The 18,646-nt window shown below is 45.1% G+C and overlaps 1 protein-coding gene across 8 annotated transcripts in view; it reads right to left on the reverse strand.

The window, feature by feature from the left end:
* The window catches only part of LOC118788418 (myocyte-specific enhancer factor 2A-like), a 108,460-nt gene that overhangs the window by 12,106 nt on the left and 77,708 nt on the right, over positions 1-18,646 (reverse strand). For 3 of the 8 annotated variants that reach the window (XM_036544402.1, XM_036544404.1, XM_036544401.1), the window contains exons 5-7: positions 14,074-14,208; positions 11,947-12,172; positions 8,660-8,719 (exon numbers count right to left, since the gene is read on the reverse strand). In XM_036544402.1, the coding sequence (XP_036400295.1) occupies positions 8,660-8,719; positions 11,947-12,172; positions 14,074-14,208 (421 nt within the window). Of the gene's footprint in view, positions 1-8,659; positions 8,720-11,946; positions 12,173-14,073; positions 14,209-14,278; positions 14,411-18,646 lie in introns of all 8 variants that reach the window. The other 5 variants (XM_036544405.1, XM_036544403.1, XM_036544408.1 and 2 more) reach the window with 3 other exon arrangements.

An 18,646-nucleotide genomic window follows, 5' to 3' on the forward strand; every position in this document is an offset into this window, starting at 1 on the left:
CGGTTAAAACATTCATGAGGAATGCACTGTGTGGTATCACTCAATGTCAAACAGTCAATCAGTGTGATTCAAACTCGATATCAGTCTCAACCAAGGGACCGGAAACAGGAAGAGCATGTGCATTAAGAAGCAAAGTAAGAACTAGAGAGAAAGTACATCATGCCAACAGAACTCTCATCTTTTCGGTCACAAACTACTCGAAGTCTGCTGCTAACCAGACTCAGAGAGAGAGAGAGAGGAGCTACTTTCTCATTCCCTTGTGATGCCATATCCTTCGAGTTCATTACAAAAATCTCATACCCAGGTGTTAATGGGCTTCTTTCAGTGCCTGGTGCCATGCCAGTGCTAGGCAGGCTCTTTTTAAAGGTGTCATGACACCATCTGCTCGTTCGCATTGTTCCAATTTCAATGCGGCTACGTAACAATGTATCTCTGAGACAATAACGTACATTTAGCTGCATGCACCAGAACATAACTTCCGCAAACGAAGACAGGAATACTACTCCCCTGGAAATAAATCGCTGTTTGAGTTTTTCCCTTACTTCATGTGAGTCAACAACGGCAGTTTACACCAAAATGCAAAATCTCTCCTAGCGCCACAGTGTTATTCTCATTCTGATCTTGAAAAGTACAATACCAGTGGGCTCCAAAATTTAAAAGAAACACACTTTCATCTGTGTCAACGCTGCTCTATTTTATATGTATCTAAGGATGAATGTGGGAGTTTCCGCAGCTTTCCTGTTTTTCTACATAATTTTCGGCAGACAATACACTCGTTTCACTAAGCCGCCACCCAACGGAGTCATTTCCTGCCGAAGCTCTTAGACCGAGTGCCATCTGCCAAGGTCCGGCGAGAGCCTTTCCTGCGCTAGCCAGGAGGCGGCCCTGTCGTCTGGATCGGGCCTGTAAGATGACGTGCAAAACACAGCGAAATAAGGGCTGCAGGACTCCTAAACAGCGACATGGCAGGGCTACAACTGCTGCAGTCTGCAGCGGCACTTTCAATCCCAAACCTGCAGTGAAACACGGCCCCAAGTGCATGCCTTATAAATGTATGAGGGTTTTATATGTAACCCTCTGTGTCTCTTTCCTGCTCTTTCTCTCTTTCTCTTTCTCTCCAGACGCTCAAAGGATGGCAAGAGAATAATAAAAAACAGGAAAAAAGAATCAATGCAATCTGGGATTAAATCGCAGTTTATCCGCACGCTCTAAAAGGCAACCGTGTGCTTATTGTGTCCTCTCACTTCCCACTGAAATCCAGTTCAGCCGTAGAATAAGCAAGCCCCCCCCCCCTCCAAAAATGGCCAGAACACTTTAACCAACCTTGATGGTGGCCACAATTCAATGTGGAATAATGGTATTACATGTGATGCCACAAGACTGAAGCAATGGGGTATCTGAAGAATGTCGCTAGCAACGACACTGAATTGACACTTGCAGTTATTCTAATTCATTTCAGCTCGTGAGGCATCTATTTCTGAGACTCTTGGCACCTTCTCCTTTTTTTTCTTTTCTTCAAAGTAAGATTTTGCGTTTGGTTTCCTCCTGAAATTCAGACCGGAGTTACACATGAATCAGGATGTAATTTCTCAATCTGACAAATTAGAACCCAGAGTGCTTACAGTGCACTCTGATGGATCACAGACTGGAGCATTACTATGATTTACTATGTTTATGGTTGGAACTTTTCCCCCTCTTTTTGGTACAGAGTCTGTTCATTGTGCAGAACATTCCCTTTGCCAGATGCATTTTTTTCAGTTTTAATACAGCAGACACTGAAAAGTTACACCTTCAATCACCTCCATTTTGGTGATAATGTGGCTCTTAGTCCAGACATATGCCCAGCGTCTTTTGTCAGCAAGATGGAGTCTGAAGGGAACAGCAATCAGCTCTGCATCAGTATTATGACTATACAGACCCACTAATTATTTCTTATTGGCATATGCACATTTGTATGAAGTGGAACTGTTTTTTGGAGGCACAGAACATACCAATCCCTCAGTAAGTCATCAAAATATTTTCATATAAAAAATATGATATCATCCATAATGATTTTCTTTTGTTTTATTTATTCATTTATTTGATTGTTTATTTGTTTCTGGTTAGGATTAAAAATACAGCAAACAAGTAGGAAATGCTTGAATGCTCAAGTGATGTGTATATTGGAGATTTCCAAGCACCAATAATGAGCTAGGCAATGAAAAGTGATTCTGTAATTTTGTGTTCCTACTAGTGTAGCGATTAGGTGTTCCACGTAACCAGCCATGGAAAAAAAGAGGGCTGGCCAATGAGAGGGCAGGAGCTGGGTTGTGGGGCGGGGCTGGGAAGGAACCCGACATTACTGTAAGAGGCTCAGTAACAGAACCCTGATAATGATCTCAGGGGTATGATGTCACCGTGTGGAAGCAATCCAAAATGAAAGCCGGAAATCAGTCACTGCAGTCCCTCTGCGGAGCGCACAAGCACTCAATCCAGTCACTGAGGTCTCATTTCTGGAGCAGGGAAAAAAAAAAACCCTTAACTCTACACTGCCACCAGTCAGCCCAGTGATGGAACAAGATGTACAGTTCCAGGTAATGACTGTGCTGGTGTGGCCAGGTAAAACTATAATCATGGTACCCTGTAAGGCTAATATCCCTGCTAATTCTGCAATGTTGGGACACTCACGGATATGGCATGTGTTATAAAAACATGTTTTCATATGATGTGTGCTGGGCTATGGATATCCTTTCTTGTTAGTCATTGAAGGTTTCATCTTGTTTGCCACTGCTGCTCCTGATTCACGTATACACACACGACTGAAAGCAGCTTTAAAAACCCTCTGAATGAACAGAGTACATGTTAAGTAATGCATTTTTTAAAAACAGACTGTAAATAATTTAAGCTGGGTTTTGACTACAGTTACATAACAGAATGTTTTCATAACACAGCCAATTTGTCGTGTACAGAGTAAAAAAAAACACATCCCGTTAATAACAAAAACAGCTTTTCACTAGAATGAATTGCACATCTCAAAACTTTGATTAAGCTACCGTTAGCGGATGCAACATTACCAAATGCTTCTGTGAGGGGCTGGAGGTGGGGGTTGGGGGGGGGGGTGATGGAGGGAGCATTAAATAAAAAAAATGGTTAATGGATCTCGAAAAAAGTGTTATAATGCATTAAGTGAAAACGAGACCCCATTTCTAATTATAGTTTTAATTAATGGGCTGCAGGATGATTCTTCTGCGAGGGTGCTGGTGTTGTTTTGGCGGCAGGGACTGAGGACAGAACAATTTGAACAGACTAAGTGCCGCGCCGCCTTTGCCAAGGAGTCTAATTCATATTGTACTTGGAGAGCGCCTTTGGACAAAAATAAATATCATTTACAATGTGTCGCCGGGCGTTTTAAAAAAAAAAATCCAAGTTTCGATTCATTAAATACAAAACCTATCTGGAAAACACAGAAGACCTGTGTGCACCTTGAGACATAGATGGATTAGCGTGCACAGAAATAGACTGTTTCTGCCACATAAACAGCCCTTGTAATTGCTCTTCAAGAGCCTGCAACTCTTCAATATTAATGAGACCCGTGCAGTTTGCAGGCATGTTGCATAACGAGGAGGGTACTCACAACCTCTCCCGTTGTTACGACCTTTCATTCATAATGCTAAACGCTGCTTTGCAACCTGAATAAAAAGAAACCACAAATGCGTTTTTTTGCTGATAGTGGTTTTTCCACCACACTGTCAAACATCTGAACCGTGTCCAGTGCAGCACGTGCCTTTGTTTACAGTAGATATTAATCGTGGAACAACATTTAATATAGCCTGAGGACAGTTTGAGGCTTATACTCCAGACAAGTGAGTTACCAGAGAAAAGATTATGGCTGGAAACATCCTCCCAGGATCCCACAGCCAGATTCTCCCAGCTGAGGAAAGCCAGGTGGCATGAACTACAGCCATGAGCGGGCTGAGCCAAACTCAAAGACGGCCTGGTTCTTGAGCCTCCGTATTTAGCGGGCCCGATTATCCCATGATCCTCTGCACGGGGCCTTTCAGCCCGTGTCCCCGTCTCTGCCAATCAGCTTCAGGAGCAAAGACAGACGGTGCCAAGTCAGCTGGGAAAACTCGCCATTGCACTTCCCTAACGAAATCAGCACCCAGGGAGGAGATGATTACAGAGAGGAAGGGAGGGAACATGTTGGCAGCGCCTTTCAGCCAAAGGCTTCGCAGTGCCGGGCCTAAAATACAGAAGAACCTCCCCACCTTGCTCAACACCCCCCCTTCATTCACGAATGCCTCCGCCACTCCTCCTGCACCTGGTCTCACTCCAAGGACATCTGGTCACCCACAGAACACCTTCCAAGGTCAAGGCTGTATTCTAATGTAACAGATACCTGCAACTGTTGGCACAGTTTGACAGAAACAGAGAGTGGAAAAATAAGGAAACTTCCAATTAGAAAAGTAAATGTTAGCCGCTGAAAAGAAAATAAATCTCTGCCATAGAGCACTATGAATAAATACATCTTGTACCTCTGCTGTGCATGCAACACACTTCAACCACAGTTTTCCTCTTAAATGCGGCCAAAGGAAGACCAAGCTTGGAACATTTTGCGCTTACCTGAGCAGAGGTAAAAGCAATAAGCACTGTTTTGTGCCTGAATTTTGAACACCGAGCAAAAGCTCACTTAGAACCTGGGCTTTTAGGCATCTTTGATAAACGTTCACTTCAGAAGGATAAACTGCTCTCAGGTCTCGGCATGTGACTGCTTTGCACTGCACCGAATACTTAACGTTTTTTTCACCATGCACTGCCATCCAGTTTAAATGCCATTTTGTAATGTCAGCTGAAGGAAGATGGCTTGATATTCAATTTTAATTGAAACTTTAAAGAATGGTTTTATTCCATTACAAAACCAAGTGATTTTGTGCATGATTGTCACTGTGAAAGGGAAATAGTTATGAGCATGAGAACAGGTCCTTTTGTTTTTGCAGCACTTGTAAACATAATCTAAAACAAAATTTCTAAAACATATTAGGTTAAACAGGACTCCAAGAAAGCCATGAATGTGGCTTGGGATGTATCTTGTGAAAAAGAACACAAAATGTCTCAAGAAAAAAAAAACTGAAAAATGAAGATTATCAAGATATAAATGAACAAAACAACATATTTTTGAGATTTAAAAATATTCGTTGTAGTCCTGTGTTTATCACTGCTGAATGCTTCCGTCATCACTAATTGTTATTAGTGCTTAAGTTAAAAGCATACTGTGTGACTACCTGAATTGAACAATTATTTTGGCGAGTAGGTTGCTAAGAGGCCACATCTAGCATTTGTAGCTGCAATGTAAGAAAATAAGGCTATTTGTGATCAGTGTTCTTTCTTAGCGAATTTTTCCCTTAGTGTGCTGTGAGTTATTTGGTCTTCCTTAGTTATGGTGCAGGTTGTCAGGCAGTGCTGAATTTGCGAAAATTAAAACAAACCGAAACAAAGGAAAAACAATAGGGGGCACAATGAGAGCGAGACATACCATAAAAGTGATGTACTGCCAGCTACCAGTGACCATCAGGATGAGAGGGCTGCTATCATCTCAAAGCTCTGGATATTTCATCCAGGTTATTTAATTGCAAGTGCTGTGTATATAGTGCATGCCACAGTGGCTGGTTTGTCACACAGGGGATATTTACCTAGGAATAAGTGTATGAGAAAAGAGCGCTCTTTCCAAAGACGAGAGCCCGAAGATTTACCTCGATTATACTTTACATCACAGCTACCATTCAGTGGGTTTAACCACTGAGCCAGGGTATTTTTTAAGGACACTCCTTATATCAAACCAACCCGCTTTGGGAGAAGGCGCCACAAGGGACCTTCACAGCTGCCCGCCACAAAGGCCAGCTCCTCTCCCCATAGCCGCTCCTGAAAAATCAGAGGCATGCGAGGCATGGACCATCTGACATCAGCGCTGACAAGGGAAAGGGTCCGTCTCCCACTGGCCCCTGCTGCTCCGCACAACCTGGAACAAACAACAGCTGCGGGATCCTCCAAGGCCAAAGGGCGAGCCACCGCGACGCTTTGCCCGATCAGCACGGTACCCCCCAGAACCCCTACCCCACACTGGCTCTACAATACGAACGGGGCACGGTCATGTGCGGCCATTCATAAACACGGTGCACACTCACACTGCTCACACCATGTCCTCCATACGTCAATAAATGACTTTCGGTACAATACCCTGTCAGGAAACATTCCCACTCATAATAAACCCTTGCCGCAACATTTCACACGGATATATATACTTTTTTTTCCTGAATCAAGAAAATAAAGACGTCCGTGGTCTAAAGAAAACAATGGCTGCAGAGCTTTTATGAATACCTTTACCACAGATTTTTTTATGTTTGTTTATTCAGGTGTGTCCATAGGTTCTTTCCAGGTAATCTAACAAAGCTTTCACTTGCTTTCAAAGGATGGCTTTCCCCTTTCACCAACAATCCACAGCACAATCGCAGAGAAATAACTTAGTGAAGAAAGTATACTCACAAATACAGCACATGTAAAAGATGGAAAAAATAACTATACAAACACCAAGCGATGCTTTCTAATATCTTCCACTTGTTTACAACAAATCAAAATTTTCTTCAGCACTTGTCCCCTTATTCTGAGAATGCTTCAATATTTTCAATAAACTGTTGCCTGAATTTGAGTTTGCTTAGCAATTTTTCATCAGGTCAAAAGTATGTACAGTAAGTCTGGATAAGGGTGTCTCCTGGGCAAATCTGCAATGGAATGACTGCTCTGATCATCATACTGCGCTGCATAACGAACTATAGAGCCTTTAAACCAGGCGTGTGGGCCACAGGCCTATCTGGCAAGGACATGGTTAATGCACACCTGCCGCTGCCTTTCAGCTGACGTGCAGTAGCCATGACAGGCTGTCAGGGCATTGTGTACAGAGGACTTGGAGTGATGTCATGGCCAGAATACTAGCACATGCCGGGAGTTCTGCTGGGCTAGGCATCTTGCAGAGTCTCTCGGCCCATATAAGGAGTGCTGTAGTATCGGACAAACAGATGCACCTGTCAATTGAGGGAAGGAAACATCCAGCGGAGGAGAGGGAGGAGGTGGAGGACTCCGGAGGGGGTTGGGGTGGGGGTGGGGGTGTTAGGGGGGAGTTGGGGGATGTTTGCCTTCAAGGAAAGCACTCCATTTATTCACCTCACAATATGGACGTTCTGCTGTAAATGTCACTGAATTTCTTTCCCTGTCGTCTATTTAATACTGTATCCCACATAACTAAGAACAAAAGCAATGGCGTTTCATTATGCCAGGCAAAAAGTGTTCTCTTAAATATAAGAAAAATAAGGTAAAATATAACACAGAATGGGGAAACACTGGTTTACATGTCATTGCTTAACTGTTAGTGCGGTAAAAAAAAAAAAAGACTTATTTGGCAACTTTCAGAGCAACACTTCGTGGCAAACCCACAACATGTTTGACAGTGAGGACGGGTTAAGAAATTGACTAAACAGCTGCTCTTGACTCTACCAAATGAAACAAAACCAAAAAAAAACCTATAGGACAATCTTATTTACTATATGTTTTAGCCTGGTTCTCTCCCATAGTGTCCAGCCCCTCAATGGGACGCTCCTGTGGGACTGTTTTGTAAGGACGAATCTGCAGACTAGTGCATATGGACCAGCCCACCGGTGAGAAGAGGCGACCCTGGAATTTGTTACTGTCAAGAAGGAACAGTTGGAGACACAACCTTGGGCGAGTCCTTGGGGGCCCTGACAGCATGCCCACGTCGACAGGGCAAAACGCGCCTGCAGCTGCCGCCATTTTATCTCCACCCTGGCGTTTACTCTCGTCCCGCTTGCCAACGCGCCGCGCGTGCACCAAAAGCGTCCCCTCTCTCTTATCTAATACCTTGCAATTAACTTAACCTGGGTGCCTGGAACAGGCTGTCGCATGTCAAGCTCATCAGAGTTCCTCAGTCTGGTGCAACGTGTCGTCCTCAAACAGCACAGTGACACCGAGTGACACTGTGGCAGCTCGCTTTCACTGAAACCAAGTCATCACTTTAATATCTGCATCGTCTCTTTTTTTCTTCCATTGCGGAACTTATCTCAGCTCTGTAGTTACTATAATTCTGCATTCCCCCAGACAGCGGGCTGATGCCCCATCATCTGCACTGCTGTGATGCAAAGGCTGCTCATTCATCATTACAGCACACAAAATCAAGACCACATGTAATGTCTTTGTAAGTAAGCAGTAAGTAAGCCGTCAGTGTCCTAGCCTGGCATGGCTGGTTATGATGTGCAAACACATCCCTCAGACTGGTCTCCAGTCTACCACAGGGTCATTACCCACAATTCATCTCTGTAGTACTGAGAGGGAGAGGGTGATACAACAAAATACAACATTACGAGGGCACGGCACTGAACACTGACTCCTGTCTTCCAAAAAAGAACCAAAAATGTCCACAACTCTGGCAGATTAAAACCCTTTCCACCTCTGTGCCATGCCCCTATGCCCAACACCGAGGGAAAGCGTTACGAACAGAGCATCCGGAGCGATGAGCAGTTCTGTGAGCCGCCTCAGCCAAACAGACCAACCCGACATGTTGAGACGCTACTTGCACAGTGCTGGAAAGCTAATGAATTCTTCCTGGAGGACTTACCCACTGGGCTGGAGCCTGCACCGTTTGGCACTGTGAGGTCTGTAGTACCCAGCATGCCACCTAATGAGATGCACAAAATGATAAGATTAACCATCTGCGTCCCTCATCCCGGCCCGTATGTGACAGAGCGGTGAGATCCAAGACACGGATGCACAATTTACCAGGACCACAGTGACCCCCCCCCACCCCCGCTTACGGCTCATATGAAATGCACCTGAGAGCATTTTTAACAGGAAAACTAAAATGTAATTGAAAATGATCAAAAACTGAAAATCTAACATTAAAATCTAAAAGTGAAATGTATTTTCTCGTCAACAATACATATTTAATATTTAATCTTTGATAATTAGTATCATTTGAATTAAAACATTTTGCAATGATTGACAAGGATATTACAGATATTTATGTGATATTTAGAATTTACTAAATGTAATTTTTGATCAATCCCATATGGGATCTAGCAAGTGCACAAATGCTGTATTTGCCCATTGCCAATTAAAATTTCATTCACTTCACATACAAAACACACCTGAACACTTGCATGGCTACTGCTATCACTATTTCACAGATGAAATCAGGCAATACTTCAGTGGACAATTTTATCACATCTGTGAATAAGGCAGTAAATTATATCAGATCATTAATGAATAACTGGCTTGTCCAGAAATACGAAATGTGTCAGACCTTAACCAAAAGATCTGCTGGTTGTTACGGTATGAGTCAACAAGCCTGCAAAATTATTTCACTATTTTAACATAACAGGATATACCATGAAGAAGAACTCAGATAACATTTATATGGCAAGTGAAGTATGAAATTACACCTCGGTGTATGTATGTTTTCTAGCCGATTGAAAAGGTCAAATTACACGCGTATTACTGTTTGTGAAATTAATGAGGGGCGTTACTTGTTAGTCTGGTGCTAAGCTGAATTGCGCCTAACCACACCGACATGTGAGGTGAGTGTCTTTGGGTCTTGTTTGTGGTTCTTGTTGTGGAGATGGGCGAGGTGAGTTTCGCACAGGAGCATCTTAGGCCAGCTACAGCGTGCTGCTAGTTCCGCTGAGAGCGCAAAATCTGCTCTCATTCCCCCACCAGCCCTGCTGGCAAACAACGCGTAAACACTAGTCAAATATTGATGCAGAGAAGGGGAAAGCAACGCGCTTTTGTTCACTTTCAGGAGCGAGGACCGAGCAGTCTGTTTGTTTTGTTCAAAACAAGTTATGAATATGAATGTAATCATATTTAGAAGAAAAAAAAAAATCCAGAATCTGTCAAGCAGACGTTCAAATATTTATTTTAAATGTTTGCTTGACAAATACCATTGAGCAGAGTGACTTACTTTGCTTACAGTTACATGCTCTGTGATCTATTTTATTTTACATTTTCACAGAAGCAACGACAGTAAAAACAATGGGAAACTAAACTAAACTACCAATCCTCACGTTCAGACTACTACCTGCAATTCTACACTCCTCAGGTCAATTTGGAAAAAGGTTTAGAATATTACAGGTGATTACAAAGACTAGCTCAGTGGATTACATCAACAGAAGTGAACAGCTACTCTAATGGGCTTGTGTTATGCGTACCATTCAACTCCTCCAGGTGTCAAAAGTGAATTTTCCGTGACCGTTTAACCAGTAATACTAATAAGGTAATTACACGATTTTCTACAACAATCAGTTAGAGGTAGTTTCAAAAAGACTCTTCTTTCACCAAATAATCACAGTGTCACCTCAACTAAAGGATGGAGTCAGTAGTATACAGATTAATTTGTAAATACAGATTCCAAAATTCCTCCACAAACTAATATTGTAAATTAGGCTTCTAGTTTTGCAATGTTTTTCTTCTTGGTATGGTAAGGGGGACAGAAGGTGATGTGTGGTGTCTTTCTTTAAAGAAACATATGTCTGCATGATCTATACTTTCTCCTCTCACAGGGCTCAAGGCCTTCTGTACACTAACCCAGCTGTGATCACACTTTATTCTCTGTGAAAACCTACATGCTCGAAGGCCTAAGGGGACAAGACTGTGTCTTTCGGCTTGATGGTTTGCCTATTCACCACTTCAAACAAAAAGAGCTCCGTTCCTGCAGTTCTGCCTCTTTTGTTTCCTGTGTAGCAAAGGACTAGAAGATGTAAGAAAAAAAGCATCTCTGTTTCTCCTTTCTCTGTCTCTCTCTCACTCATAGTGCTTTTGACAGCCCATCACAAAGCCCTGAGAGAAGGATTCATCAGTCCAAGGAGGCTTTATAAGGAGGAGTGAATACACAACGCGTGTAATTTCAGCGGCGTTCACTACAAGCGAGGCAAACTGGCATGTGTGTGTGTATTACCCTCAGGGCATTAGAGTGGGCTGAGCTGAGTCCCATTCAACACTCTGAACAGCAAGGAGATTACCTGTTGGTAGGGGTACGGCGAGGCTAGTTAGGCATGGGAACCTGAGGGCTTTTTGTAAAGCACTGATCAAAGACAGGCCCATTGGTGTGGGAAAACAATGATACGCTGCGGGCGGGCGCAAAAGCACACTACGGCGGGGGCAAACAGAATGCTCCCTCTCTCTCACAGCCACCCTCAGTCAAATGAGCTTGGTGCACAGATCACCATGCATCACACTGCACACCGTAGCCATAGCTACTACTTTCCCAATATGACTAATTAATTTCACTTCCGGCCGATAGCAACAAGGACTCGAGAAAGGTGTGAAACCAGAGTCACGTATATCGATGATCGAAATAAAGAGATAAACAGCCAGAGATAAACAGATACGGGTTTTGGTGGAAGCGAAATGCCGCTTCACTTCCCTTCCAAACAACATGGTTTGCCAGGTCTTTGATTTTAGTTACTTGCAGCACAAATTGATTGACAAGAAAAAAATTCGCCACTCTCAGTAAAAAAGAAAAGAAATTATTATTTGTCAGACATTATGACATAAAGACATAATACAATGCTTAAAAAGCATTTGAGGTTAGAAAAATGCTTTACAAAGAAGTTGTTGCAGTGCAGTTGAGTGGAGAGGTAAAGAAGGCGGCACTGTAAGGGTGTAATGGAAAAGTACTTATCCCAGAACTGCCTCAGTAGATTTCCAGCTCTATAAATGGGTAACCTGTTAAAAACTGTAACCTAGGTAAGTTGCTCTGGATACGAGTGTCTGCTAAATGCTAATAATGTAACGTAATGTAATGTAAAGATAAAGAAATTCCCAGGTTTCATCATGGGGGATGAGGTGTGACAACAGGACTGCCTGAGGCGCAGTCCAGGACACAGGTGAAAGGAGGGAGTCGCTCACCTGTGCTGCCTGTGCTGGGGGGTCTCTGGGGGCCCCCAGGGGACACCACGTTCCTGTGCAGGGAGCCCTGGGGAGGGGAGAGCATCCCGCTGTCGCTCAGTGACGCCGTGGCCGCCGCCAGGGCCTGGCTGCCCAGGGAGCTGCCCGGGTTGTAGGACAGGGTGCTGGGGTTTGTTACGGGCACCGCCACATGCATGGAGAAGTTCTGTTGGGGCAGAGCGGTCGGCTGCAGGGGGGGGGCAGAGAGAGAGAGAGAGAGAGAGAGAGAGAGAAACGCACGGGCGATCAGTGGCCTGGGACCAGACGTGGACACACAAGAGCGGGGAATGCCGACAATAACCAGTAGTGGCAGACAGGTCAATCGGACACGGTAACAGAGCATTCCCTGCACAGAAAGCAGCACTGGCATGCTGTGCGTCTTCCAGCTATTTTCAGTCCAAATACAAGTCCTACAATGGTGCCCTATTCAGTTAATTGCATTTACGATGTACAAAGGGCACAGAAATAGGGCATGTGGGAATTTCCTAAGCGAATGCCAATAGACACAGATAAGATTTGGGTTATGCAGTTTTACATTTATTTTTGAGTGGGAAAAAATAACAGGAATGCTCTGTGGTAAGTGCCGTCCCAGAGAAAGACCCTGGAACCATCTTGGACAGCCCTCTGGGAGAAATACCTGCAGAAAATGTTGCTTTAGTGTACACACAGATCCCTTTTTCATAAACCGAATACATCCTTTTAACACAAACAGTTTATGGAATGTTCTAGTGCCATGCAGATTGGTGCGCTGTCTCGTACCAACTGACCAGTCAAGCACCGAGATAGTCAGCACCACACTTCAAAGTTTCTTTTTTTTTTTCTTTTTTGAGTGCTCGGAGACTTTGAAGCATGTGGCCATTTTGCGTGACTGCACAGACTTGTGAAGGGTCAGGTGTCGAGCGAAAGTGAGGGAAATGTTCCTCCCTCTCTCTCTCGACCTCTACAATCAGTGCAGGGCTGACAATCCCAAGTTCCGGTGAGTGTGGCCGGTACCAGTGAGACCATGGCATTCACAGCACAGAACAGTGAAGGAGTTAGTGATATCATTAGTACGTTAATGGCATCGACATGTGTTGCTTTGCAACGCTCAAAGCATCGTCAGTGCAACTCCAGCATTTTGTTTGGTGCAAACCATTACTACTGTCCACCACAATAAGATCACCATTGTACAAAGATTTGGGCTTGAGACAAATGGACAGGTGTGGATTTGATGGATTCGCCACCACTACGGCAGTTCGCTTCAGGAGCCTAGAAGCCCCCCGCTAACTGATTGCCCGCAGGCATGAACAGCAGACAGGCGATCAGAAGGTGCTGGCCCAGGTGACCGCCTAGCAGGGAGTGACACGGCGTGACAGCAGGGGTTTGTAATGAGCAAAGGGGGGGAGAAGACTGGTGCCGTGCAACTCGCTCAGCTCAATGACAAACCCTCTCGCCTTCCGCATGACCCGGGCACTGCAGAACATCTCTAGGACGGATCTGATTTCCAGATCTGCTCCGGAGAAAAAAAAAACAGTTCATTCAAGTCTCTGCAGTACCAGTTTCCATCAATACTGGAGCTGGTGGAGACACTTCCCTCAGCTAAACAGCCGGGACTTTCTCAGATTTTTCAAGATACTAATAGCTGTTATGAAGCTGAAAAATACAGTATATACCCAATTGGAAAAAAATATTCTTTTTTTTTGGAATGGCATTGCTGATTTTTTTGTTTTCCCAGATGTCATTTGTCACGCTGAAAACATGGAAGGCAGGCATGTCTTCAGAAAGTGACAAAAAAGGTGGCATCATTTCGGTACAGCTCTGAATGTACGCACAGGCTCACAATGTGATCTTATCAGGGTGTGACATTTAGTAATCTGTGAAAAAACAAAGGAAACCAATAAATTTCCAATCAACTGGAAAAAAAAAAAACGGTTATGCTTCGACAATCCGTGTGTGCTTATAACTGCCGACAGAGGGTGGGTGGGTAGGGGTGTTTGTGCAGAGGGGTGGGGGGGGGTGATGAAAAATATAGAAAAAGTAGAACCAAAAAAGAGGGAGGAGGGGGGGAAATCCTGTTGCCACAAAGCCAAGCAAAAACATTTTACTTACGATTTTATGATTTCTCATCATATTATCAAACTCCTCATTAATTTTTTTATATTTTTCTTCTGTGTGAGGGGTGAGGACATAAGAGGCGTCAGGATCCGGGCTATCGCAGCCTCTGTGTTCTTTCTTGTTTAGCGCCTGCAGTGAACACCAACATAAAACAGGAATCAACACAAAATGGCAGGGTAGAGGAGGGGAGTGTACTTACACCGCAGCGCTTGTACATTAAATCACTGTCTTCGCTTAGTTTGCCGAAACGGTCGTCCACGAGAGGGCTGTGCCCGAAACAGTCGTCCGGGTCAGGACTGGCACAGTCATTATGGCCTTTGTTTCTTAATTTCTGAAATAAAATCGGAGAATTCACACATATGCATGCTGGGAAGGAAAAAAACACTCTGCTGCTCTTCTGAACTGCGAGGCCCTTTATTAAACATGACTTGTGGAAGTCACGCACTAGATTCATAGACAGTTTTGTGCCTGTAGAAAAGCTAGCTGAACTTAAATTTAAACCGTCTACTATAATACATGCAGTGACACTTAATTCAATTATTTCCTCTTAATTTGCTTTAATTCAATATCTATGCAAGCTATTCCACAACTTTAACAATGTTTCACCTGTCAAGAAATGAAGTCATATTCAATTCAACATTTAAAGTCACTGAGTACACACAAAGAAAGACTTTTTTCCCTGTTAAAGAGAAAGACAGGTTAGCACATACACTGGTCAGCGTGCAGATATAGCAGGGTCAGTCCTCAGTGTGCAGAGGCTTCGGCGCCTGCTGTTGGGAGAAGGTCTGGGAAATTGAAATGTCACTCTCTAGCCTATCCTTCCTCTGAGATGCAGGGGAACGGGACGAACCGAACCCGCTTGCCGGCTCCGCGTGCCAGCCGCCATGCATATTTCATTATCTTTCACTTATCATAAGCCACCCAGCTGGAAGACACCCTGCCAAAAGAGGATCCCACAGCGCGGCGCTTTAGACATCTCCAAGGTTATTTCAGCATGGCTGCCACTCCCAGGCCTTTATGTAAAAGGGCTGTACGCAAAAACTGGATTATTATTACCGTTCAAAAAAGGGTTTATAAGGGCATGAAATTAACTGCTTATTGTAGCCGGCCGGCGATGCCTGGTGTGTTGTGATATAAGCTGATACAATATGAGCTTCTTTTCTTTCTTTTATGAGTATCCAAAGTAGTACTTTACAGAAGAAAAAAACAGTGCAGATTGGTAAAGGAAAGCCCGGCAGATGCTTTTGAGTTTGTTTTTTAACAAACGTTTCTCAACTCCACGGAATGTCTGACTTAAGCCTGTATCGCAGAATGTGGATGATAGTGCCATCTGGCAGATTTTTAAAAATCAATGATCGTTTTTTTTTTTTTTTTTTGTACGCACAGCAAGCTTCTTTGGTGATTTGCACATGTATTTCATGTCCATTTCCAGTTTCCTTCAGCCCAGCTGTCACATGACCTCCCCTGTCGGGAAGCAGTCTTGGAGCAGATTGTCTTGGGCGAATCTCCGGCTCAGCTTGTAGAGGTGTCATGTTTGAGGTGGCCCCGGGGTTGGGCCTCTAGTCACTAATGAGGGCCCTCACCCCTCCCCACCTTCGGGGGAGCTGCTGAGGGCAGAACACCTCTTCACCCGACTCTCCGCTGATGGGCCTGACAGCAGAGTGAGGCCCACATCTATCTCAATCCAAACCTTCCCCTCATGCCAAAATTGTTGTGCCTGAAATACAGGAATACAACTGTGTCCCTCAATTCTCAGGCTAATGGTTACAACAGAAAAGCTTTTCATGAGGTAGTCAATGCTGCAATGTTTAATGGGGTTTAAGTCCAGTTAAATAACAAGGCTACCTTAGTTTTCATCAACAGAGGAAAACGTCACTATTGAGTAAAGGGGTCTAAAGCAGAACAGCAAAAGCCTAAATGGTTAACGTCTACTTTCTCATCAGAAGCTTCAAATGCCATACTCACCTGTAATACATAAAATATTTCAATAAACTCACTGCTGCCACAACATTCAAAATCAATGCCTCATAAACTGGCTCTTATCCTTTTTATTGATTTTAAAAGCCGAGGGCTATATTAGTCTGGATCTGACTTGGCTTCACACAGAGGTACTTTGGAAGGTAATTTCTGGAGTTCTGGAGAGTATGATGTGGGTTTCAGGTACATTTCTGTACTGTATGTTTTTCTTACAAAGACCCCTTCTTATTTCAGGCTCGTTTGGCTTCTCAGGAGAATCTCTCAAGGTTAATACATGCAAACCCATATGGGCTTTTCTAACATCTCAGATGCACGGGCATTTGGTCTGTGTTCTCACTCTGTCTCTCTGTGTCTCTCTGTGTCTCTCCCTCTCTCTCTCTCTCTCTCTCTCTCTCTCTCTCTCTCTCCTTCTCTCTCAGTCTGTGAAAACGCCTTCCTGGGTCATTTCCTGTTTACCGAGGGCCGCCTTTGCCTCTGGTCCCGGCGGCCACCATGCTTACCGCGCAGCTATGCGCTTTCTCTGCCAGGGCGCAGCAGATTTGATCGGACCCGCAAATTAAAGTCCCAACCTGCTCATTATCTGAATTATCCCGTGGGCGGGCCAGGCACTGCTGCCCGTCAGGGCCGGGGCTGTGGGCACCTCCGCGGGGCCCCCACAGCGCCATCCTCCACACCCGGCCAGACCCGCCAACCTGGGAGGGGTGAGGCCGCGAGGCTACGGGGGTGAGCCGTGAAATCACGAAACGATGACCAGCGCAACTACCCGGCCAAACACTGCGAAGCCAACGGGGTTTTGTACGGTCACTAGTTTTGCTCTGGGTTTAAAGTTCCTTGTTTGTGAAAAAAAAATGCACAGGATGAGGAAGCGCACAATATGCAGAGTTTAAAAACTCAGAACATCCTACGAACTAAAAAAAGCTATGCCGAGTAAAATTTGCGAATCTGGTTGCCACGTAACAGGGGCAGCAGTGTAGGAAGAATGCTTCGTGATGTTCTGACCTTTTATTCAGCTACGAATGAAAATAAGGGGAACACGACTGGCGAAAGGCAGACTGGGAAAAATAAAAGAGAGATGTCATTTTTTCGCACCCATCGGTACAGAGCGTACATTTTGATCAGTTTTTATGCTTCAAACTGGCTGACGCAACGGCTGGCTAAATATACTGACAGGTGTTCGCTTGAAAGAGAAAATTCTCGGAAGGAAGTGCTTACTCGGCCAATAATTACTGTGGACGAGACTGCCAGCGCACGGAGCATAGATAAAACATATTACCAGCCGAGCTCCCCGTCCCCGCAGAACAGTTGCCATTAATAAGCTGAAGCAAATTTCCTCTGTGAAGAGCTCCTGAGTGCTCTAAGCTGGTGGGTCTGGGACGGCACGGCTGTGATTCCCTATTGAATGTCTTGGCATGTCTGGGGCGTCCCTCAGGCGCTGCCTGTGGTTCACAGTAAATGGATCAGTAAATCAGCACATGGCCAAACAGGTGTCCCTCTCCCAGACACCTGTCAGGCCCTCGCTACCCCGGCCTGGGCCAATCAGGCGCGTCCTCGGCCGGTCGCGGCCATACATGGACGCGTGCGAAACCTTGAAGGTCGCTGGCCGTGACCCCTGCCAAGGTTTGCCCTTAAAGGTAAACGCGGGGCCCGTTCATGTCTCCCCTCAAAGCCCCCTGCATCTGCTACAGATGAGAAGGGCTTTGTTGATAAGTGTTTCACATTTATTACACTGCTGGAGCAAGTGCTCAACCCATGCTAAATTTTTCAGTTGTTACGTCCTGCTATGTCCACGCATGCTTTTTGGAAATGAACCTCCAGTCATGGCTACAGAGGGTTAAGCCGTATTAAATTCTGATGGGCACAACGTTCACATAGCCTGCATCTTCTTCCAGCGTGCTGTCAGCACGTGTGAGCTCAACGCAACACGCCTATCTCACACAGACATACTTAGAGCACTACAGAGGGGGCCAGATAGAGAGAAAGAGAGGGAGAGAGAGAATAAGATAGCAAGAGAGAGTGTGTGTGAGAGAGAAAGAGAGAGAGAGAGAGAAAGAGTGTTTTGGTGCGTGTGTGTGTGTGTGTGTGTGTGTGTGTGTGTGTGTGTGTGTATGTGTGCGTGCGTGTGTGAGTGTGTGTAAGTGTTTGCGTGTGAAAGAGAGAGGGGGCAGCTTCTGCACACAGGGGGTGGGGGGGGGGGGGGGGGGGGGGGGGGCATGGGGCGGCGGTAACAAGGGGAATGGGGTAATTTGTTAACGAGGCCCAGAGAGGACAGTTGGAAGCAGGGGCACTTTCTCACAGGCTTCCAGACCAGACCAGTATTGATAAGATTTGGCTCTCGTGGCGGAGAGCAGAGGAGGGAGGAGGGTGGGGTTCGGGGTGGCCGAGCGAGCGAGCGAGCGGGCAAGCGAGGAATAAGAAAGAGCTCCTTTCTGTCCAGCAGACACTGGGCTCCGCTGAAGTGTGCCGGGGGGAAGCTGCCAGCACTCCGTCCCCCTGCCCACTCCCATGCTAACAATAACATCCGCAGTCTGTAGTCTCCTCACAGGCCTCTATTGTTTCATTCATCTCAGCTGTAAATGGGACGAGAAGGGAG

This window comes from Megalops cyprinoides, chromosome 13 (assembly GCF_013368585.1).
Source record: "Megalops cyprinoides isolate fMegCyp1 chromosome 13, fMegCyp1.pri, whole genome shotgun sequence".
In the NCBI taxonomy this organism is placed as follows: domain Eukaryota; kingdom Metazoa; phylum Chordata; class Actinopteri; order Elopiformes; family Megalopidae; genus Megalops; species Megalops cyprinoides.